This window comes from Gopherus flavomarginatus, chromosome 2, assembly GCF_025201925.1.
Source record: "Gopherus flavomarginatus isolate rGopFla2 chromosome 2, rGopFla2.mat.asm, whole genome shotgun sequence".
In the NCBI taxonomy this organism is placed as follows: Eukaryota; Metazoa; Chordata; order Testudines; family Testudinidae; genus Gopherus; species Gopherus flavomarginatus.
The window spans coordinates 160,064,274-160,087,387 of NC_066618.1; the positions used below are offsets into that span (position 1 = coordinate 160,064,274).

Consider the following 23,114-nt stretch of genomic DNA (forward strand, 5'->3'; position numbering starts at 1 on the left):
GATAATCTCTGAAAACCTCTGCGAGAGCTAGGACTATTTTCCCTACAGCGAGTCCCGGCAGCGCGCAGGAAACATAGCTTCGACGCGATTGGCCAGCGTATTAGTTTTGAAATACAGCCCATTAAACGGTCGGTCCATCCCCACGTGACACACGCTAGCCAATCAGAAGTATAGAGAGTAATTTTTCGTGCTGTTTGGCCCATCACGAGTAACGCCCTGCCCTTCTCAAGCCCCCTCGCGCTTAGAGCTCTGATTGGACAAAACCGAGACCCCGCCCCTCGAAGCGGAACGTTCTCCCCTGTCAATCCTTTCTGCCTAACCTCCACACCAGCATGGAGGAACGCCCACCCTTGTCTGCCTCCCATTGGGCAAGAGGAGTGGAAGTGGGTCTCCGATTGGGGCCGGATTATGTCACTCAGAGTTGCTGGCTTCCGGGTTTGTTGGCGACGCGCCGTGGCCTCAGGAGCGCTGGGAGTATGAGGCGGGTCACCCTGTTCGTCAATGGCACCCCCAAGAACGGGAAGGTGAGCGGGGGCCTGGCGAAGGGGGGAGCGGTTCTGAGGTGAAGGACACAGGCAGTGTGAGTGCCCCTGAAAATCAGCTCGTGTGCCGCCTTTGGCGCGCAGCCATAGGTTGTCTGCCCCTGGTTTAAGATGATGTCTTGTGATGAAATCTCCAGGATGTCATCGAATGAAAGTTGGCCACCCTACTCACAGTGTAAATCCTTGTGCATGCGTTGTGGGTGCCCTTGCAGGCACCATGTTAATTTGGCTGGAGTAGTGTGTCCAGATGTTGTAAATCATACTGGTGCAACTTAAATACCAGTACATGATGCATCTTTCTCTGGTGCAATGTAAGTAACAGGATGGATAAAAATCAGGATTTTTTTTTAAATTTAAATTTGATTTTATTTTACTTCAAATTATGTGTTTCTTTTAAAAAAGATATACCTGTTTAAAATGAAATCTGAATTTAATACAAAACATAAGACCTAATTTTATTATAATATCTTAAAACATTTCAGTAATAAGCAGATATATTGAATCCATGAGCCTCTATCAAAAACTTTGAGTTAAAGTCTACATTTCCATATTAAAAAAAGAGTTGAGGGAAAACCATGTGACTTTTGAGGTCAGACTTCATAAGTGTAGCACAGTAGTTAGCCTAAGTAGTTTAGGAGACTGTCTGATTTTCAAAATACTTAGGCATGTAGGAACTTAAGCACCACTCTCTTTCACTTACGTATATTTGAAAACTTTCCTAGACCTGAAATAAGCAGCTTAATTCACTGGCTACAGTTAATCTCTCTGTTTACTTAATCATTTAGTTGTAAATATGAAACATTTTTTGATGAGGTTTATGTATCCAAAATATTTAAGGTTGTTTTGTTTAATAAAAACAAATTGTATATGCTGTTTTGTGTGTTTGTTTAAATTCCAGGTACCATCCTAATACAGCTTGACACAAGTAATAAGCAAAAATTTCACCATCTAGTAAAGAAGCAATATATCATTCACCATTTCCTAATATACTAAAAATGTACAATTAGTAAGAATCTGAAAATATGCTATATAATTCCTCAGATAAATGTATATAGTTACAATGTATCCTCTGAGGTAGCAAAAAGATATGCCAGTTTTAGTGTAAAGGCTCTGTTTAGATGTAAATAACCATGAAAACATGTTGATCTTAACCAAGGAGAGGACTGTTTTTTTTTTTTTTTAGAAAATGCCTGAAATACAAATGGAAAAGTTGATTAAAATTGATGATTTAAAATGAGGCTTTCCACTTGGTGATTTAAACAATGACTTAAATAAATCCACCCTGTTTAAGTACCATAGGGTTGCTGATGGTGCAGGCAGGGTTTTCAAATCTGTCTATAAAGGTGGATTTTTGTTTTTTTCAGGCACAGCAGTCGGTATGCACAAATTTTGTGTGAATGACTTAAGTCTCGCTAACTTGTTTGTAGCTGTTGAGGTGGGGGAAAAATACGGCAGGGTTGTGTGGGTAGACATGTTGCAATAAATCTACAGGCATATATCTTGGGTACTCATGTTTTGAAAAATTTCTCTCAGTGTAGTCTGATTGTAATACTAGTATACAATAGTCGTAGTAATAGTTCTTTTACTTCTAAAATCTCTGGCCCTGCAGAGACATAACCAAAATAGCAATTAAACCTCTTAAGACAATATATAAACTTAATAGTGTCTGTGTATGAATCATATTTACCTGGAGGGAATTGTTCTATAAATACCCTTCTATTATACGCACAAGGGAATTGCCTTCAACCTCTGGTGAAATCTCTAATTGTTATGGGTCCTCTGTGCCTTGCAAGATTAGACCCTTAATTTTCTTCTCCCTGCCTGCAGTACAGGATCCCTCTTTCCTTCCCTCCCTCAAACAAGGAAGTTCAAGCTTTTTTAAGTTTTATTCAATATTTTTTATCGTATTAAGAATAAGATGTTACACTATTAAAATTACAAAATGAATGACTTATTTATGGGGATGCTAGAATTTCGGTGCACTGTTAAGGATCTATTACCATGTACTTGTTACGTATAATAAACTTCAGCCTCATCTGCAGCAATTCCTTTCCATGGCTTGGAGACTGAATTATCCTTGCATTCCCTAGAGTGGGTCCCTCTAGGATAGGTTTGGGACACATGGGCAGGACAGGATGGGGGAACTTTGCATTGCTGTCCATCCTATACCAGTTCTGTGGGTAGAATATAGTAATTCAGTATCTGGGTCTAGCCTCTTTCAAGAACATCTGCATTTGCCTGATTTTTTTTCCACTGATCCTCTCTGTTATGGCCTAGTCCTACTTCTATAGAAGTCAATGGGAATGGGATTGAGCTCATTAAGAGTGAGCATATGTAAAGTATTCACTAACTTTTCTTTTTCTTTTTTTTTTTGGGGGGGAGAAGGGGGGATTTCAAAGAGACTAGGAATTCCTTGCTTGAGTCATGGTTCCATGTGGTTAAAGTCACATTCACATTGTCATTGTTAATGCAGGTCCTGCTCTGTTCCTTCTAGTTTTCAGTGACAGGTCTTAAATTAAAGTCTGCAGGCTGCTTATGGTTCTGTTTTTATAAATAGCCATCTAAGGCTGGATTGGTCTTTAGCCCAAAATTTAATGTAGTGTTGGTTTAATGTGAGATATTTCCTCTGTCGGGTGGGGGTGGGGAGATAAGCATGCATTTTCAATAATAGACTCTGTGATGGCCTGTCTTTTCCATCTCCAACTACCATGATATAGCTAAACTTTCAGTTATCTGCTAACAAATTATCTTAAACTTTAATCACTGTCTGAGTCTTCTGAAATAATCTCTGAAGGAGGAGAGTGGTTCAGTTCTCAAGGCTTAGCCAGTGTACAAATCTTAAAAAGAAATGACCAACCGTCAGGTATTAAAATATACTCCACCTTGTATTTAGCTGTGACACTCTAAGTACCTTTCCAAGATCTGAAGAAGAGCTGGTTATAAACTCAGAAGCTTGTCTCTTTCGCCAACAAAAGTTGTTTCAATAAAAGATATTACCTCACCCACTTGGTTAGCTCATTTTCCTGCTTTGTCTTAGATCTACATCTCCTAAGTTATTTAATTGGAATGACAGAACTGACTTAGTCTTCACTGTTGCAATAGAAAGCAATGTTAGAGAGCCCTGGAACAGAACAAATGAGCAATATTTAGTTTTCAACTAAATAAGCAATCAGTATATACAAATACTTGCAATATTGGGGGGTCCTTTCACTGCTTATTGCCACTTCACCAAATTCAGTCCTGGAGTAACCAGGTTCAAGTCATTTGATTTCAGTGGAGTTAAGCTCACTTACATTGGGGCTCAGTTTGGCCCATCGTCTCCTCCTTGAAACCCTTAGTTGACTTTCTCTGTGAGCAGCAGGATGCCTGGCAGCCTCGGTCCTGTGGGAAAAGTTATTAAATTGCTGCTTTCTTAGCCAGAGCCAGGAGGACTGTATAAATTGACCAGTATGGAGATATTGCAGCAGAAAGTGCTTCTACAATACTGTGCATGTAATATTCTTTCAGCAGCTATCTTCATATCTTCTGTTTATGCACATAAAAGCAGTTGTCTTATAAATGTCAGCATTTGTTTCCTTTTCTGCTTTCTTGAAACTTCATTTATTTTCCACCCTTCACCCTCCCCTCCTGCAAACGCACCTGCACATTTCTTTTGTCCTTCACCATATTTTTAGATTTTATTAGGGTGAGGTGAGGTTTTTTGGTCTCAGTCCAATGAGGATCAATTATTTAGATTTCCTCTCACCCTCCTCACTTTTTGACAGCTCTTTCCGTTCCCCTTTTTCTCATCCAAACAAAAATAGGCAGTGTGGTGATTAGGAAGAGGCACTGAAACCATAAATAATGCATTGGGTTGGAACTGGCTAAGCTTGTTCTGACACACAACAAAATTGGTGCTTGTCTTGTACCTTGAGCACTACTCAGTTCTCCCAGTCTGCATTTTGTGGAGATTCTGACTTCAGGGACCTTCTCAAGACCTTGATATCATTAAACACCTGACATTTCAAGTGCCTAGGAAAGAGGAGATGGAGAAATAGAATGGAAAAGAAATCCACAGCTATGACAGCATTTTAATGCTCCAGTGTTTTTTTGAGTAAATGCCAGTAACAGATTTGATTCTGTTTCTTCTATTCCAATCTGTTGCTAGGGCTGGTTATGATAGCACCCCTAGTCTTAACACTTGACAAATGGGAACAATTGGATCACTGTGCTTTCTGCTAAGTTTTATACATATGGTACATCTGCCCAAGTCAGAAGTTTAGTTATGGCTGCAGTAAGTGGCTGGGCTGGTGCTCTCATTGATGAGTGCAACATCAATAATTGGTTATTGCACTACTTGGCTTCAGAATAGTTAAACAGTAACTTAGTTCCTCCCACCTTGATTTGTTTTCACTATGTCAGCATTGTGTTGTCTAACAATATCTTGCATTTCTAAAATTCTTGGCACTTGTAGTGCAATTCATGTGGTCGGAGCACTGCCCATGGAATAACTGGCTATTCCTCCCGCAGAGGTAAAGTAGTAATAACTTCCTACTTTGCACATGGGCAAACTGATATACAAAAGTTGTTATTCACCTGCGGCAATACACAGAGCCAATGGCAGATCTCCTGGTCATCCTCATCACTTAATTATTTATGCCTCCCACCCCCAATAACTGATGTATGGCACAAAGTAGTTGGTCACTTTATGATGGGAGGAAGAATTTTGCTGAGGGAGATGGTGCTACTACAGAATTTACATATCGTTCACTGGCAGCTTTCTTGAACCTATTTTGCACTGATTACAGCCATTGTTATTTGTCCAAGCAGACAAATAAGGATGGCTGTAATCCGTGCAAAAAAGATGGAGCAAGGCATGGAGTAACCTATGGTCTCCATGGGACATGCTTATTACAGAGGAATGATCACAGGCTACACTGTTCAATTCCATATACTGCCTTTGGATCATGGGTTGATAGTTGGCAATTCCTGGTAATTTAAAAAAAAAACAAACAAAAACCAGTGTCCGTGGGGTGACACATCAAAAAAACTAGTTTCTATTTTGGTACAAAAAAATAGAGCTCTGTTGAATGATAGAGCATAGTGCCAGTTTGCTTAAGAATTATGCTATTTTTGAGAGCTTAGTAACATTATTACCTGTCCACAGATTCTTATTTTTGTTTTTACACAATGTGTAATTAACCTCTTGAACTTGCTGCTACAGGCTACTGTTGAGACCAAGAGCTTAGGATTCAAGAAAGACTTGCACATTTATATGGACAATGAGAACATCTAAATTTAAGTTAATATATTTTTTATAAGGGATGTAAAGTCTCAAGATTCAGGCCACAAATAAACCACTATGTGATGGGGGTTAGGAAATGCTCATGAGCAGGTTGTTCCAAATTGCTCACTAGTTTATTGAACTTTCCTCTTGAGCATCTGGGAATGGCTACTTTCAGAATGGACTTCATGTACCACTGGCCTGACCCGGCATGACACTTCAAATGTTCCCAATTGTAAACACTTTGATACCCTGGAGGCTCACCCCCCCGACCCCTTGGCTGTTTATTCTTGAGGACTTGCTGTGTGTTTTGTTTCAAAGAAATTTTGCAGTAATTTCATGAGCAGTAGAATTGAGAGAGAATTAGAGGGATTTGAAATAAGAGGCTTAAGTCCTACTAGATAGAGTAGGATTCTAATCGTCATTGTACATTCAATAAAAAATATTTTTTAAAAATCCTTGAATGCTCAAGGTATTTTAGTTATTATAAATACACAACCAAAGCAAACTTTAAAACTGTTTCAGCTCATTAGAGAGAGCCATTAGATTGTGGCGTGGGGGCTTGTTGTTTTTTCCCCTTCATATTAAGTGTAGGTAATGTGTGTTCTTCTTTTTAAAACAGTAGTTTAAATGTCCAGAAAAATTATCCACATACAGTATCTGCAGCACTAAATTACCTGTCTTCTGTTTATAGGTGGTGGCTGTTTATGGGACATTATCAGATTTGCTGTCTGTGGCTAGTAATAAGCTTGGAATAAAAGCGACCAGTGTGTACAATGGGAAAGGTGGACTCATTGATGATATCGCATTGATTAGGTAATGTTTGTCCAAACAAAAGCTAACTTAATTGATATGGATACTGATATGCTGTTATATGAAAATTTATGAAGAAAGTGCTATAGAAGCTATTCGAAAAACAGTTTGTGTAGATACTGGTTAGAAAACTTAGGGCTGTCCTCCTGGATCTTCAATAATTAGAATTTTTAATAACCTGTTTCTAACGGTGGTCAATACCTGATGTTTTGGAGGAAAGCAAATCCCATCACAAGTGCCCCTGGTCAGCTATGAAATGCTGCATGACTCTGTGGAGTCCATCCTGAACCTTGTTTGAAGTCATCTTATGCCCTGAAGCAAGAGAGAGTTAACATTTCCCCCCTTTAGCATTCTCCTATCTGCAGATCATCTTATGTTTTAATTTGCCAAAACAGAAATGCTATGATATCAAAGCTAAAGTGTTGTTTTGGGTTTCTTTTAATTTTGAGGAGAAATTAAGCTGCTTGTATAAGTTGAATGTTATGACATTTAACACCTATCTGAATTGTTATACAGAAATGTGTATTCTAAAGGAATACCAGTGTACAGAGCACGTATGTGGCTTAATCCTTCAGCCCTTTCGCCTGTGAATTACATGGGTGAGGGTTGGAGGAATAGACATGTAAGACTGTATTTACTTCAGACAAGAGAGAACAGATACACCTCTACCCTGATATAACGCGACCCAATATAACACGAATTTGGCTATAATGCGGTAAAGCAGTGCTCCGGGCGGGCAGGGCTGCGCACACCAGTGGATCAAACCAAGTTCAATATAATGCGGTTTCACCTATAACGCGTTTATATTTTTTGGCTCCTGAGGACAGCATTATATCGAGAGAAAGGTGTACTATACATTTTACAGGAGATACAACTAATGAACTGAACTAAACTTGCTAAATAACAGAGGGCTTGATTGTTGCCTGACTTACACTGGTGTAAATTGGGAGTATCTCCATTGAAATTAAGTGTTTACACTCATAAAATCAGTAGGAGATCAGAATTGGATGCTAAAGCTCTAAGTAAATGATCAATTTCCATTGCCTCAAACTGATTGGGAAAGGGTTAACCCTGGACTAATGACTTTTTATACAAAAGTACTCACTTTTTTTCCTTTTGCCCCTAGGGATGATGATGTTTTGTTTGTTTGCGAAGGGGAGCCATTCATTGGTAAGTGTGTGTGGGGGTTGACTAACATTTTGCCTTACGAAGAAACAGATTTGAAGTAAATGTAAAATATATATGAAAATTCTTTTCACCAGTGTGCAAACAGTTTGCAAAAAAGGTATCTTATGTGGGATTATTCAGAAATATACTTGACTAAAGACCACTTTGTACATTTCATCAATGTAGATCCTCAGACAGACGTAAAATTTCATGAAGAACTAACAGGGTCGCACACGGATTGGTTAACACTAAATGTTGGAGGCCGATACTTTACAACTACACGGTGGGAATATAACTTTAATTTTTGTTTTCAAAGAACTTTAGACTTCTGTGAGTTGATACTGATAATTACATTAACCACTGTATGTTCACTTGGTGAGTCTTCAGAGGGCAAATAAAAAAAATTGAAAAATATCACTTATTTGGGAGAAAATCTTTCTGTGCAGTTATCTTACTGGACACTATTACTGATTTAAAACAGCTTTCAGATGGTATTAAAAACTTGCCAGAAAATTATACTTGGAATCTTCTCTGCTGTACTTTTTAATCAATCAAATAAGCTCTCTCCTTGTAAGATGTCTTATGAGAATAAATTTGACCTAATACACTATACACATTCCGAAAATAGGTCTGGTACAGCATTGTAATTTAGAGATATGTCTCTTACTCTCATCACTTTCATAACTGTAGGTACAGGAAATTCTTGATTTGTTTCAATGGACCTCTTGAGCTAGACAAGGTAAAGATCAATTGAGTTTGCTTTATTTTCCAGGAGCACTTTAGTTAATAAAGAACCTGACAGTATGCTGGCCCATATGTTTAAAGATAAAGGTTGGTATTTTGAAATAGACTTATTCCTTAAAGTTAGCAGAAACACTGTTAATTTTTTGTTTAAAGACACCTCCTCCTTATGAGTATATGTTAAGAGTACCAAAACAGAACTTAGAATGCTTTACTTTTCACCAGTTGTGCTTAACGTTTGTATGACATCTTGAAAACGTAAATTACAACTAGTAATACTTATGAATGCTTTTAGTTGCAACTCACTCTGATTTGACCATTGTTTAAAGTAATGCAATCAATGTGCTAACACTATTCAAGAGACAAAAATACAGTCTATGCTCCAGTAAAAATAAAACAGTCCAGTTCTGCTCTAATTTATATTGATTCACCTGCTGGTTCTCACGCTCTAACATAAATTGTGTTTTAGATTCACAATTGCCCCTCTTCTTTTTTTTTTTTTTTTTTTTTTTAGTTTCCATTCTCTTCTAAATTGTGTCCCTTTCAAGTCAATCTTTTATTTAACTCATTACAATCTGTTACTTGGAGAGGTGTGAGGATACTTTGTGGCAATAGTAATCTGAATATGCAAAGTTATCACTGTATCAAATTTAATACATATTTAATGCATATTTTTTTGTGTGGAAACAGATGCCTGGGGGAATAAGCAGGATCACAGGGGAGCATTCCTAATTGATCGCAGTCCAGAATACTTCGAACCAATTCTTAACTATTTGCGGCATGGGCAGCTCATTGTAAATGATGGCATTAATTTGCTAGGTGTGTATTACCTGTGTGACATCCCTAAAATGTATTCACCCTCAAAGGTTAAACTCCGCCCCTAGGTACATACACTGGCATCAATACGAGTTGTATATGTATATCTGAGGGGTTGTAGTTGTTTTAAAAACTTTGGTACATTTGTTATTGATTAAGTTTAATTCTGTGATTTACAGCTGAATGAAAATAAAATATTCATACCTATTCAACTTGAGAGTTGTAAGGATTCTTAGCATGCCCCAACCTGTTACTATAATTCTGGGTATGATTCCTTAACCCACATGTACTCCAGAACTTCTACACTGCTTGTATTGGAAACACACTGTTATGTAAAGGAATGATTTTTCCTTTAATCTGTGGATAAGGTCTCCTTTCCTCCACCCCAGTTACATCTAATTAATGTATATGGTTGACAATTATATTATGTATTTCTTGTGGACTGTTTAAATTCACCAAGAGATGGTTTTTGTCTTCCTGAGAGTTAAATGGTAAATTGGAGTGGGGAAAAATTGAATTCTGCACTTGCAATCCTGGGGACAGATCTTTACATTTTGGGAAGTTTTAAACTTCCTCATATCCCAACGAAGGAGGGAACTTGGCATAATTCAGGAAAGGGCCCTTATTTTCTAAATAGCCAAGTAACTTTTTCTTTTGTTAGGTGTTTTGGAAGAAGCCAGATTTTTTGGTATTGATTCATTGATTGAACATCTGGAAGTAGCTATTAAGGTAACTTTTCATTGTATTTGACTGTACGTCTTGGGGTTTTTTTTAAAAGCAATTTTAGGTCTCACTTCTGTAAATATTAGTTTTAAACTCTTTGATGCAACTCTCTTGCAGAATTCTCAGCCAGCTGAGGATCATTCTCCTATATCCCGGAAGGAATTTGTCCGATTTCTGCTGGCAACCCCAACTAAGTCTGAACTGCGCTGTCAGGTATAATAGCTTTGAACTATAGTACTAAAGTCCATTAGCAAAATGCCCTATATCTCATGTGACAATTAGTGATGTGAAGTCCAAGCCATGTGTGTGGGGTTTCCTTTTTTCCCTTTTAATTCCTTTTAAATGTGAGACAGGAGGTTTTGATTCAAAGATATGGCTAATCCAGGACCAATCATGCAGGAAAAAAAGCCCTTCCGTTTTGCTTTTTGTCTTTTTATTATATTCGGTTGAAGGTTTCATGTAGCAGCCATTCATCAAACTAATCAGTTCCCTATTTAGATGCAAAATGAACTAACATAACAAGGACAATGTATGAGGTTTTGCATTTATATTTCATTAGCTCTCAGATGGAGCAGAAGGTGTTCTTGCATCTATTTTTCTTTGGTTTAAGGGACTGAGAACACTGGTTAGCCTTGTGTAATGTTGTAAGCTCCTTATGTAAATTCACCTTTCTGAGAACATATTTGTTAAGATCTGGATTTAAGTATAATACAAAATGAAGGTAAGCATCTTAATGTTTTATCTTACATATACAAGGGAAAAAATGTGTGGGGATGAAATAGAATTATAAAGTCTTTCAAGCAGATTGTAACAGTAAATGTCTAGGGCTTCAGTGTTTTATAAATAAAAACAATTTTATTTGTAAAGCTTCTTACATAAACTAATGCTCCACTACCTGTCTGATGAAAATAATATTTATATCTTAGAAATGGGAAACTGAGTCAGAAAGATTGGGAGAGAGTGGGGAGAGAGGTCACAGAGTGGGAGAGTGTTAGAGCTGGGATTAAAACTCTGAAGCTTCTGACTCAGTTTTGTGCTTAGACCACTCGACTAAACCTCCTCTTCAATTTCTGGTTTTATTTTGTTTGTGTTTTTTAGGGTCTAAATTTCAGTGGTGCAGATCTCTCTCGGTTAGATCTTCGATACATAAACTTCAAGATGGCTAACTTAAGCCGCTGCAACCTCGCCCATGCCAACCTTTGCTGTGCAAATCTTGAACGAGCTGACCTCTCTGGATCAGTGCTTGACGTGAGAATTGCGTCTTTGGAAAGGCTGAACTGTTCAGTGTTATATAGTGTAGAAGAGCAATATTGGGAACAAATACAAAGTAGTCACATTTGTTTTAAAAACCTTTGCAAGCTCTTGAATGTATAGATCACTTTACAACTCTTATTTAAAATGTTTGATTACACACAGACTTGATCTGACCAACTTTGCTTAGTTTTTAGTGCCTGATAAGTTTATAGTTCATCCCAAAGTTTTAAATTTCCTTCCCTCCTCAAATCAGTTTCTATGGAAGTATAGGCCTAAAGTAAATAGAGCTTTAGGTCTTGAGCTGCTGTGCGCTATTGCACTACTCACCATTCTAGGAGGTTGGCAGGGGAACAGTGTTACAAGCTTTCACTCCTCCTCCTTAGATGACATGATATGCTGTGCTATAATGGGTTTCAAAGCCTTATTATAAGGTTATGTCTACACTACCACTTACGTCGGTATAACTTATGCTGCTCAGTGGTGTGAATAAGCCACCCCCTTGAGTGACATAAGTTACACCAATCTAAGCACCAGCATGGACAGCAGCGGGAGAGCTGCTACCACTGCTTGTTGGGGGTGGATTAATTAAATCGACGGGAGAGCTCTCTCCATCAGCTTAGAGCAGTTACACTAGAGAACTTTACAGTGGGCAGCTGCGCTCCTGCAAGCTCTGTAGTGTAGCCATAACCTGAGATAAATGATATGATCTGACAAGCTGTTCTTGGAGCTGTGTGAAGAATTTTACTGATAGCATGTACCTGTATGGGGGGGAGGGATAGCTCAGTGGTTTGAGCATTGGGCTGCTAAACCCAGGGTTGTGAGTTCAATCCTTGAGGGGGCCACTTAGGGATCTGGGGGCAAAAATTGGTCCTGCTAGTGAAGGCAGGGGGCTGGATGCAATGACCTTTTAAGGTCCCTTCCAGTTCTAGGATATTGGTATATCTCCAGTTATTTATGTTGTTTATCTTTCTTTGCCAGTGCGCAAACCTACAAGGTGTAAAGATGCTCTGTTCCAATGCAGAAGGGGCATCGCTGAAAGGATGTAACTTTGAAGATCCCTCTGGCCTTAAAGCTAACCTGGAAGGTAACAAAAATAGTCAGTCTCTCTCTTTCTCTGGTATCCACTTGCTTTGGGAGTCATACAGATTAAAAGTGCAAGCGGTGCTGAGACTGAAGTTAAATGGTACATAGCAGAGTTTCAAACTTAATTTGTGGAATCAATATCTTTGAGAGGAGACTAATTTGTTTAGTGAATTGAGAGCATGTTACTGGAAGGCAAGAGCTCCTGAGTTCTCATCTTGTTTCTGCCACCACTTGCTTTGAATTTGGGCAAGTCCCAAAAGCCCGTGATCACCCTAGCTTAGTGCAGGGGATTGGCTGTGTGAATTTGACTCGAGAGTATTTTCTGTTGTTGTTGTTGACCTATTGTTTGTGTATTTTAGGTGCTAACCTAAAAGGTGTTGACATGGAAGGAAGTCAGATGACAGGAATTAATCTAAGAGTTGCAACTTTAAAAAATGCAAAGCTGAAAAACTGTAACCTCAGAGGAGCAACTCTGGCAGGAACTGACTTAGAAGTGAGTAATCTTTTTTTGTTTCATACACAGTAACTTGTTTAACTAAACTGCCAGTAGAATTATTAGACATCAGCATCGATAGAAGGTCTTAGCAAGGTTAATTCCTTTCAGCTGGGTTATCTATTAAAGGGAATACAAGGATACTTAAACTGGGAGCAATGAAGAGGCACTGATTTTAAGTATAGCAGCTGTCAGTTTTTTTAATTTGTCTTTTTATTGCCCCAAATCGCCCCTATCTCAGTGTGTCAGTACTTTTTTATCTTACTTTACACTTGCCCCAGAGGCTGAGGAATAGACTTCAAACCGTAGTGTTTTCAGCTTGCCAAAAAGATTGTTGGCCTTTTCTTCTAAAGTGACACACACATCCGAATGTGTATGGAGATTTTATTACACTTAACTTTTAGTGCTAGATCATGCACTCATTGAAGACAGTTGGAGCTTTGCTATTGACTTTACTGAGGAGAATCATGCCACATTCAGCAGGGTCGCATGAGGGAGCCTGCCTTGCTGTCAGAAGTCATGCAATATGCCTTATGTGTCTATATTGTAGAAAAATTACTTCTCCTAATTGGTATGTTCACAAGCACTATAAACCTGTTATGATGGAGGAAATTGCTGATATGCCCCTCAGTTGTGTCTGTTGGCATGGCAACGATTATCTTTCCATCAGCTTTGTTCAATGTGCTTCAAATGCCTTAAAGGATGCTAGTTTGAGATGAGATATTTATATTGTATCTTATCAAATTCCTTCACTAAAAATAACTTGGACTGTAGCTGCTTGTGGTAAGCAACCAAAGTCTCACTGTGAAATAGTTTACCAGAAGTAGCTAATTTAGGGTAATAGTGTCCAACTAATTCTAGCTTGCTCTAACTACCATTCTACAGAAGCTGGGAGTACTGTTATGAGAGTTTTAGCTAATACAAAAGGATTTCTTTGTACGCTGAACCTGAGAGGCTTTTCTTTTATATCCTTTAGAATTGTGACTTATCGGGTTGTGATCTACAGGAAGCTAACTTGAGAGGCTCTAACGTAAAAGGAGCTATCTTTGAAGAGATGCTGACACCTTTACACATGTCTCAGAGTGTCAGATAGGACCTGGCACAGTTGACTGGAAGAATACTTGCTGAAGAGGAAGAAATGAAAACACTTATGATTTTCTTTCTCCACCCACTCCCTTTATAATCCAGACATACCATTTATTAGACAATAATTTATATCTTCAGTAGTGCCTAAGGAAACACCTCTGATCACTTTTTGGTAGAGGGGGCTTTTATTTAATAGGTGTAGGAATAGACATTGTTGCTACCTTTTGAATGGAGATAGGGAAGTGGGCTGGTTTTAGAACCAGAATGTTATGTATTTTTTTAAATAGACTTGTTTTAGCATCACCTCATTTTTTAATGCATTTTTAGGATTTTAATTTATAAAGCACAATATATGCAATTATATTTATTACATTTGTATCTGCAATATAAATATATGAAATGTTAGTCACATACAGTAGCAGAAATGTTCAGGTTTACAGTTAGCATTAGTATATCCACAGTTAGTTTCTTTATTCATGCACAGCATATTAAATGATGAATGTTGTGGGGATAAAGTTCCCAAAACATTTTTTCAGGTACTTTTTTTTGGAGGGGGGAAGGAGGAGGAGGGGAGAGAAAGGGGCAGACAGTATTTAAATAAGTCATCACAGGTAACACGGCCTGGTAGTAGCTTGCATTTAGGCATGCAGTGGCTCAACCAGCTTCTGAAATATACAGTGGAAGCATCTTTGCAACTATATGTTCACTAGAAAATCTTCATGCACAGCAGAGCTTTGTTATAATTAGAACTTAAAGGAGCATGTTCCAAGATGCACACTACTTATTTAGTCCTTTTGATGTCAGTGTGGACTGCTGACAAGTGAAAATCTCTCTAGCTTATACGTGTCCCTTCTAGCACCAAGCCTAAGTACATGTGGTGGTTTTTTTGTTTTTGTTTTTTAAAACAGGAAATTAAGTGTGGATTGGGAAGGGGAAAACGGTTTATTCCTCCAGAAAAGTAAACCCAGGGCCTGATGCCCAGCCTCTCTCTCCATGGTCACTACTGCTGTGTATGGAATGGCAGTGGTTGCCCCTGAACACATGATATGCAAGCATTCTGCACACTGAAACAATGGATAGCACGGACCTTCCCCAGTGCTCTGTGTTGGGCCTATTCAGAGCAACCATGGGAGCCACTTCCCTGGTGCAAAATTTCCTTTCCTTTATCCCTCTTTATCTGTTAGTGCACAGGGAACCATGGAGTTTCTGCAGTGCAGAAAGCCTTATGGGATCTCTGTCCAGCAATGAATTTCACTTGGGGTGACCAGATGTCCTGATTTTATAGGGACAGTCCCAATTTTTGAGGCTTTTTCTTATATAGGCTCCTATTACCCCTCCACTGCTGTCCTGTTTTTTCACACTTGCTATCTAGTCACCCTAATTTCACTCAAGAAGTTACTTCCACTGTAACATCAGTTGAGACCCTCTCATATGTCTCTGATTATTCTGTATACAATCAAACAAGCGCAGACTTCGTATACCAAATAGAGCTGGGTGCATCAAGAATACTTACCTCACTAACTTAAAATACCCCAAAGTCAAAATCAAAGGAAATACCAATCTTACTGGAAGATAGGAACAAATGTAGCATGATGTTATAATTGCGGAGCTTGCCATTGTTAACCATGATCTAAATTGTCACAGTTACTTCAGTGGGTCGTCTTTTTAGCTGTAGAAGTGCAGATCTACTGTCTTCTGTATAAGGAAGGTGGTGTGGTCTTAAAGGTTACAGCAAAACCATTTATTTTCCTAGGAAAGATCAGCTCCCAAAAAGTACATGACAACGGGGGAATGGGGCTGTATTGGGTTTGACTCCATCATGTCACATGACCTTCTTGACCTCAAGGTCACATAGCCAATTGGAGCAGAATTGGGATTCGTCAGGCTCTTAGGCCTTTTGATTTATTGGACAAACACTTATCTTCATGGCAAGAAGTTGCATTATAAATATAGGGTCATTTTTTAATGTACCACTTTCCTTAACAGGAGTAATGTACATGCATTGAAGGAAGAAGGGAGAGTAAAGCTGGAGAAACGTACTTAATTAAATGAATTATTTTTGTCATTTTTGTAGCTGGCAGAAGTAGAATATTGTATGGGAGAAATCTATTTTCATAATCAGTGTGTATAAATTATATTTAAACTTTTACAGATAGTCACTTGAATACTCACAGCATAAGGCATTGTTCACTTGCAAACACGTTTTAGGTACATCTTTTGCTGTGACAAGACTGCAGGAATAGCCAAAAATGGCATCTTCTGAAAATGCAGGTTCTAGCCTAATGTAAACTGGCTGCATCAATAAATAGTATAAAATGTTTATACGGAGTCTTGTCTTTTAATTGAGTAAAGTTGTGAAAATGCAGCAAAGCATTTTAAATGTCTTGTAACATATGACTCTTATTTAGGTGGACCAAGGAAAATATAATCTGGAAAAAGTCTTAAACTTGCAAATGAAAAGCAAATGAAGTTTTGTGTACTAAAAGCATTAATGACTAGACCTTGAAAAATGCGGAGCAAACTTTCAAGAGAGCTCAGCTCCCTTTTAAGCATCGTAACTGGGGGCCAGGTTTTTCAGCACGTGGCCACTGGATCACAATGGGAACTGGTAGGTCCTGAACACTTGAAAATCTGTCTCCAATTGTGTTGGTGGGACACTTGGAAATCTGGCTCTGTGTATCTGCAAAGCTTATCTGTTATTGATTTGAGGAAAGGTTTTGAATTCTAAAATACACGAAATAAACTGTGCAAGTCCTTTCTTATGTATTATTTTGCTTAATAAATCATTTTAACAGCTTGATTAGTTGTATCAGCAGGAGTCATGTGTTAATCCTTCCTGCTGAGATGTTACATTAGGACAGAAAATTGCTCTTTTCCCAAAGTAACTAAATCCTCCTTAATACTTCAGTCTTTATCAAATTACTTTTTAATCCATTAATCAGAACGGGGATAGGAAGACTGTGAATGGGCTACTAAATACAATGGAGTGGATATTTCACCACTTAGATGTAAAATGGAGTGCCTGGGAGCAAACAGCTGGATAAAAGTTCAGATTTCTGCAGCTATGTTTGAGTTTCACCCCTCTTTATAGGCGTCTATCAGCATATTTATAGTTTGCAATGCCTTTCAGCTCCAAAAGGTGTAAGGGTCACTGCTTAAAGGCATCAATGTTGTTATTGCAGTAGTACCTAGGAATCCCAAGTCATGGACTAGCACTCGCATAGGGGAAAGTGTTGTGGAAACACAGAACAAAAAGACGACTCATGCCCCAATCTAAGTAATAGTTGTCTACTGTATCAGCTAAGTTATACTTTGAACTTTAGAGCACCAAGAATCTCAAAGCACTTAAAACTATTGACCACATTTGCAAAAGGGTCAGATTTTCAAAGTATCTCCGCATCCAGGGGCACTCAAATGTACTGAGCACTTCTGCAAATCTGGCTGCTTGTTTTGGTGCCTAAATAGAAACAGCCCTTTGTAAAATGTGGCCCCTGAGGTCTGATGCTTGGCGTTTAACAAACTTGTACATGTAAACAGTCGCACGCCGTCCTGGCATCTCAACAACTCAACTCCGAACTTACCCAGGATGTACTTTCTATTTAAAATAATTAAGAGCCATTGAAAAGAAAAGAGGATTTTTCCCTAGGGAACCTCTGATTTATGTCTTCTTAAAATAAAGACTGCTTATGGCTCTTAATGACAACACTCAGCTGACTTTAATAGCTACACCTGGGGGTCTTTCAATTACTTGCTTCACTTCTGGTACGATTTAGCAAATGTAAGAACAAAATTGCAGTCCACATGAGACAATTAAATTGTCACCTGCAGGGAAAGCTTCAGTATTAGGAGGGTTGGGAAGATGTGTATATAAAAAGCAAGCTGACAGGTACATCATGTAGGATATTTTCTGAAGAAGCAGAGCTGGGCTTATTCATTCAGCAGCGCCTCTCATCAAGCAGGTAATGTACTTGAACCAGACCATGCATTACATTTTGCACGCTCAGTGTCTAGAGATACTAGATTGTGAAAGACTGCAGAGCATTGTTCAAGGACTAAGGTACTAGAACAGAAACTGATTAAACTGAATGGATCAGTTGTGTGGGCCTGCACCAAAACCTTGGGATCTAGATGCTCCCAAAACTCTGGGGAGGCATTAGAATTTTGCAGGTGGCCATTCTTTATAATGGGCTAACCCTAAATCCTGGAGTTGAACACATCCAGACTTTTTAGAATACGCTTGAGCTACAGCTGAATTTAAGATGCATTCCAGAAATACAAACACAGTCATGATTTTGTAGTAACAGAATTGAGCAGAACCTGAATGTAATAAACTGATTATTGAATAATCAGGTGTGGGGTGCAGGGAGGAATTTGTGACCAATGGATTCTCAGCAGCTTTTTGCAAGTCTAAGTGAAATTTGTCTTTTTATAGAGTACCCACCATCTTTCTTCAGTCTCTGTACTATTTTTGCTTTATATTTTGCTTTCCGGTAGAATGGAGAAGACCAGGAAGCTCTTTGTAAGGTTCCTCATATTTATTCTGTCTGTGGAGATTTGCTTGGCGCAACACTGGTCTTATGGCCTGCAACCGGGAGGAAAGCGGGATGCTGAAAATCTGGTAGAATCATTCCAGGAGGTAGGTTTTTGGTTTAAAAATGACACTTTATTCATTGTACCTTACCCCCCATGTCCTCTGGGGGATGCAAGCAGAATAGCAGCCTGAGAATCTAAAGGTATGTCTACACTGCAGTTAATCAACCACTAATTGCCATTAGCTGAAGGGCCGTGGGCTATAAAACTGCACTATAGACACCTGAACCCAGCTGTCTACGTTGCCCTTTTATAGCCCTGCGGCCTGATCCAGAGCTAGCTCATGCTGGCCAGCTGCGGGTCGATAATTGCAGTGCAGACATGATATGGGACATTTAAACTTTTTTTGGAAAAATTAAAAAATTTCACTGTAGTGAAAAAGGCCAGCTAGACAGCCCTGGAAACCCAGTTTTAGCCATAGAAGAGACACAGTGGCAGCTTCTCTTATCTGTCTAAGCACTGCTGTGTGTTTTAAAATCTGAGCATCTCATGTTTAACGGGAAGGAACACCTCTAAGAATGAGAGGGAAATATGGTTTCCAGTTTCAGTCAGTCCGTAACTTCTCTGCTATATTGTCAGCTAAGGTTCCAATTAGCTATTTTGTTATGGCAACACTCACTCCACGAGGACAAGGAACAGCTGCCCTTTGGTAATTGGTCATTGTAGCAAACAGAAGACTCACCAATGCGGCGCCTCCTGCCGGTCATCAGGGAATTAGGTCTTTTCCAGGGTATGGAGCACCCAATGCAGGCTGGTATCTCACCTGCTGCTGGCCCCATATCCCTCCTCGTGCCCTTTTACCTCAGGGTTCTGCCCCCAGTAGTAACCCACAGTCTGGGTCTCCCCTCCCAGGGGAATCCACAACCCTCTAGCACCACCTTACCTCAGTGGCTACTGCCAGTCATCCTCTAGCCCCTGCTCACAGGGGCAGACTGCAGTCTGTCATAGCCACTCATCATTGGCAAGGAGGTCAGACCAACTACCTCTGCCTAGCTCTGGGCTGCACCTCCCAGCCCCAGTACCTGCCTAGGCTTTTACCAAGGCCTCAGCCTAGGGAGTTGCCAGACTAAAGCACCCCAGCTCTGCTCCAGGTACCTTTTTCTCCCCAGCGGCTAGATCCGTCTCTCTCCACAGCTAGAGAGAGACGGATCTAGCTCCTCCCTGAGCCCTTATAACAAAGTCAGGCATGGCCCCAGCTGTGGCTACTGCCCAATCAGCCTAACCTTTTCTCTCAGGAGAGGGTAAACTGCCCCTCTACTATCATACGTTGAGCATTCACTTGGAGTCAAACTAGTAACCAGAGCTGAAAGCCTCTGTCCACCATTTCCATTTGTCAGAGCCTTCTAACCTCTCTGATTTATCTCTACTTTCATGAGCATTTGTGAAATTTACTATAACAAAAGTGGGATAACACTGGATCTGTGCAGGAGGAGGGAGAATGGTGAACTTGTGAAGTAGAAAAGCATGTCCATCTAGCATAGCAGGGTGGTCCTCTAGCAGAAGATTCTCTTTCCATGAGACTTGTATCCTCTTCCAATTCAGATTGCTAGTGAAATGGAAAAAATAGGTGAACTGCAGCATTTTGAATGCACTGGCCCACATCAGCGCTCCATGCTTGGTGGTCTGAAGGGAGCTCTGGTAAGTAAATCTTTGATTTATTGTAATGGAAACTCAAAGGACCACTTTTTGGGGGGTGTTGGTGCTTAGCAATGCCGGTTCTGCCTCTGCACCAAATGAGAAAATAAAATCAAAGTCAGATAAATTTTATCTTCATCCCAATTCTTTGCAGCATTCACAGTTTGTTAATCCCACAGAATAACTCTGGCAGCTGAAGGATCAGGCCATATGGATGCTGCTCCCCCTAGTGTGCCCTGAGTGTGGAGTGTCTATTCTGGTACAAGCTCCAAAGCAAAAATAGCAGAACCGTCATGAACAGACCAGTAGAGCAGAGAAGTCTAGTGTCCAACCTAGAATTCTGGGCAAATGTTTTCAGACATGACAAGGGGTTTTGCGTGCCTTCATTTTCATATGTCCAATCGGCACTTTAAATGGGACAGATGCTCATCACTGTCTGAAAATCAGACTTTTGTGATGTCTCAGGGCAGGCACCTAAATACTGAGGCAATCAAAATCACTGGTCCTGTTTGAAAAGCTTGGTTTCCTATTTACCCACTGCTAAGTCTCACCTTCAACCGACTGAACAAAAGCAAAGTTCGGCTAGGAGACGGCCCTGGAAAGTTGCAGTACTCAGAGGTCTGCAGAACGTATGGGCCAAACTCTGACCATGCAGATGTGTACATAAGTACGCTTTGACTTGAAATGCAAACTGTATGGATTGTGAACTCTCTGGGGCAGGGGTTTTGTACAGCACCTTGCACAATAGGGTGCTGGGCCTCCTAGTCACTACTCCAATACAAATAATGAATAATAATTTCTGAAAGTATTAACACAAGGATCTTTCTCCTGTGAAAACCTTTATTGGGGAAGTGGGAAAAAGCAGGCAGTGAGTCATTTGAATGCTTCTTACCCATTTAGAAGGAAGTCTTTTCCTTTCTTTCTCATAGCTGAAGGCTCACTAATTGGATTTTCAGGTTTGCCAACCCCAAATTACTTTAAAAATATATTTGCATTGTTACATGATATGATGAAAGAAGGGTTTAATGCAGAAGCGTAAGAATTTATGCCTTGGATATTAACTATTATGTATCTGCTTCTCCTGTAGCATGTCATACACACTGTGGCCCATGGACCACCAATTGTCCACAGCCCACTTGCTGCAGTCAGCTGGCTGGTCATTTGTTGCTGGCTCCTCATTTCCTGCTGCTGAATGACACTGAAAATACATTCAATCTTTTCCCTATATAACTTTTCCATGTCACCAAGTGTTGAAATTGTTACAGGGATGTTATGCAACCAACCCGTGGAAAACAAGATGATAATGAATGTGTCCGGAGCGGGGATGGCTTCAGGGAGGCTAATCTCAATGGTTTCCCAGAGGAAATACATCTATAGGCTAAAGGGCAGAGCAATCTCTTTGCCAGAGGTCCCCAAGGTGTGAGAGGAGGGCATGGATAGCAGTAAGTGGGGAGGGGGCCACACAAGATAAAAAGCTTGCAGACCACTGCTCTATGCAATTCAATCGCTGACCTCTGAGGTGGTCAATTAGTTGCATTGATACCAGAATTTATCCTCTAGACCCTACATTTACAGAATATAGTGAGACGGAAGGATAGGCCAATGGATTAGCATGAGAATCAGAAGGGGATTCAACTCCATGCTTTGCCACAGACTTCCTATGTGAGCTTTGGTGAGCCACTTAAGTGCCTAAATTCCTTTAAAATCTGGCCCTATGGAAGCAGCCAGACACCTAGTGGGATTTTCAATGGGAATTAGACATGTAGGATCTTTTGAAAATCCCACTAAGCACTTATCTACCTTGAAAAATCTGGGGCTTAGTGTCTTTGTAAAATGGGGATAACCACATTTTTCTACCTCATAGGGGAGTCGAGAATAAATACCTTAGATTCTGAGGTGCTTGCATACCATAGTAATGGGAGCCCTATAAAGTACTTACCTATTATAGTTTGGGAGAAAGACAGTATATTTCCCTAGACTAGATCAACAGAATCTCAGGCTACAAGAACAATAGATGTGGCAAGGTAGGTCAGTACCTGAATGGCAGACTAGATACTGCAGGAATTGGTGCTGTGACAGTCCTAAGATACACCATAGCAGAAAGTAAGATTTTAGCTCTGGTATTCTGGTCAAAGGCTACCTTTGTATAGGGACACAACATATTGATACTTCAAATGACTACATTTCTTCACTACTTGTCCTAAACTGTTGTTGCTATTCATTGTTCAACAGTAACTGTGTTGCACTCCAGAAACGGCTGCATTTCAGGGGTGAGCAAACTGCTAGATTAGTGGTTCTCAAACTTTTGTACTGGTGACCCCTTTCACATAGCAAGTCTCTGAGTGCAGCCCCCCCACCCCTTATCAATTAAAAACACTTTTTAATATATTTAACACCATTATAAATGCTGGAGGCAAAGCAGGGTTTGGGGTGGAGGCTGACAGCTCATGACCCCGAAGGGTCCTGACCCTCATTTTGAGAACCCCTGTGCTAGATGTAGGAGTGAGATGAAAGGAACTATTATAAATGTAAGTTATGGTGTACTATCACCTATATAAGCAGGTGGCAGAGAGCCACTTAGTTCAGATTTATGCTGGTCTAGCCCTCTTCCTGATGGAGACCCTCCATGCAGAATATTTTAGTATTTCACCTTTCCTTAAAATTCCAAACCAAGTAATTTTTCCTCTTTAAAAAAAAAAAAGTCATACCATGTGTGTTACAGGCAAGTCTGATTGAAGGAGACGTGGGGCGAAAGAAGATCTGAATTCATGAAGGCAAATGGAACAAAGGACCCGTTACTGTAACGTTTCAAAGCAATGATTTAGCTCTAAGGTCTGACCTCTGTTTGGATTACAGTGTCATGTGCATAAATGTTCAAATGCAAAAACCATATAGAGATGTTGGAAAT

The 23,114-nt window shown here is 39.7% G+C and overlaps 2 protein-coding genes across 2 annotated transcripts; both read left to right on the top strand.

The window, feature by feature from the left end:
* Positions 1 to 299: 299 nt before the first annotated feature.
* On the top strand, positions 300 to 16,301 carry KCTD9 (potassium channel tetramerization domain containing 9). The gene is made up of 12 exons (XM_050940111.1): positions 300 to 524; positions 6,500 to 6,621; positions 7,745 to 7,788; positions 7,972 to 8,068; positions 8,558 to 8,616; positions 9,217 to 9,345; positions 10,004 to 10,071; positions 10,183 to 10,278; positions 11,164 to 11,313; positions 12,298 to 12,403; positions 12,762 to 12,895; positions 13,872 to 16,301. Exons 1-12 carry the CDS (start codon positions 333 to 335, stop codon positions 13,986 to 13,988), a joined length of 1,314 nt encoding a protein of 437 aa, XP_050796068.1. The 5' UTR covers positions 300 to 332; the 3' UTR covers positions 13,989 to 16,301.
* Positions 16,302 to 16,336: 35 nt separating this feature from the next.
* GNRH1 (gonadotropin releasing hormone 1) lies at positions 16,337 to 23,096 on the top strand. The gene is made up of 4 exons (XM_050940368.1): positions 16,337 to 16,430; positions 18,476 to 18,617; positions 20,114 to 20,209; positions 22,929 to 23,096. Exons 2-4 carry the CDS (start codon positions 18,477 to 18,479, stop codon positions 22,968 to 22,970), a joined length of 279 nt encoding a protein of 92 aa, XP_050796325.1. The 5' UTR covers positions 16,337 to 16,430; position 18,476; the 3' UTR covers positions 22,971 to 23,096.
* Positions 23,097 to 23,114: the final 18 nt, after the last annotated feature.

What these genes read in the sequence shown, in the direction of transcription:
- GNRH1 (XM_050940368.1), top strand. Translation starts at nt 18,477, where the DNA reads ATGGAGAAGACCAGGAAGCTCTTTGTAAGGTTCCTCATATTTATTCTG. An exon ending in TGGTAGAATCATTCCAGGAG is followed by an intron (nt 18,618 to 20,113) that starts GTAGGTTTTTGG and finishes CTTCCAATTCAG; the next exon opens with ATTGCTAGTGAAATGGAAAA. An exon ending in GTGGTCTGAAGGGAGCTCTG is followed by an intron (nt 20,210 to 22,928) that starts GTAAGTAAATCT and finishes TGTGTGTTACAG; the next exon opens with GCAAGTCTGATTGAAGGAGA.
- KCTD9 (XM_050940111.1), top strand. Translation starts at nt 333, where the DNA reads ATGGAGGAACGCCCACCCTTGTCTGCCTCCCATTGGGCAAGAGGAGTG. An exon ending in GCACCCCCAAGAACGGGAAG is followed by an intron (nt 525 to 6,499) that starts GTGAGCGGGGGC and finishes TTCTGTTTATAG; the next exon opens with GTGGTGGCTGTTTATGGGAC. An exon ending in TGGCAGGAACTGACTTAGAA is followed by an intron (nt 12,896 to 13,871) that starts GTGAGTAATCTT and finishes TATATCCTTTAG; the next exon opens with AATTGTGACTTATCGGGTTG.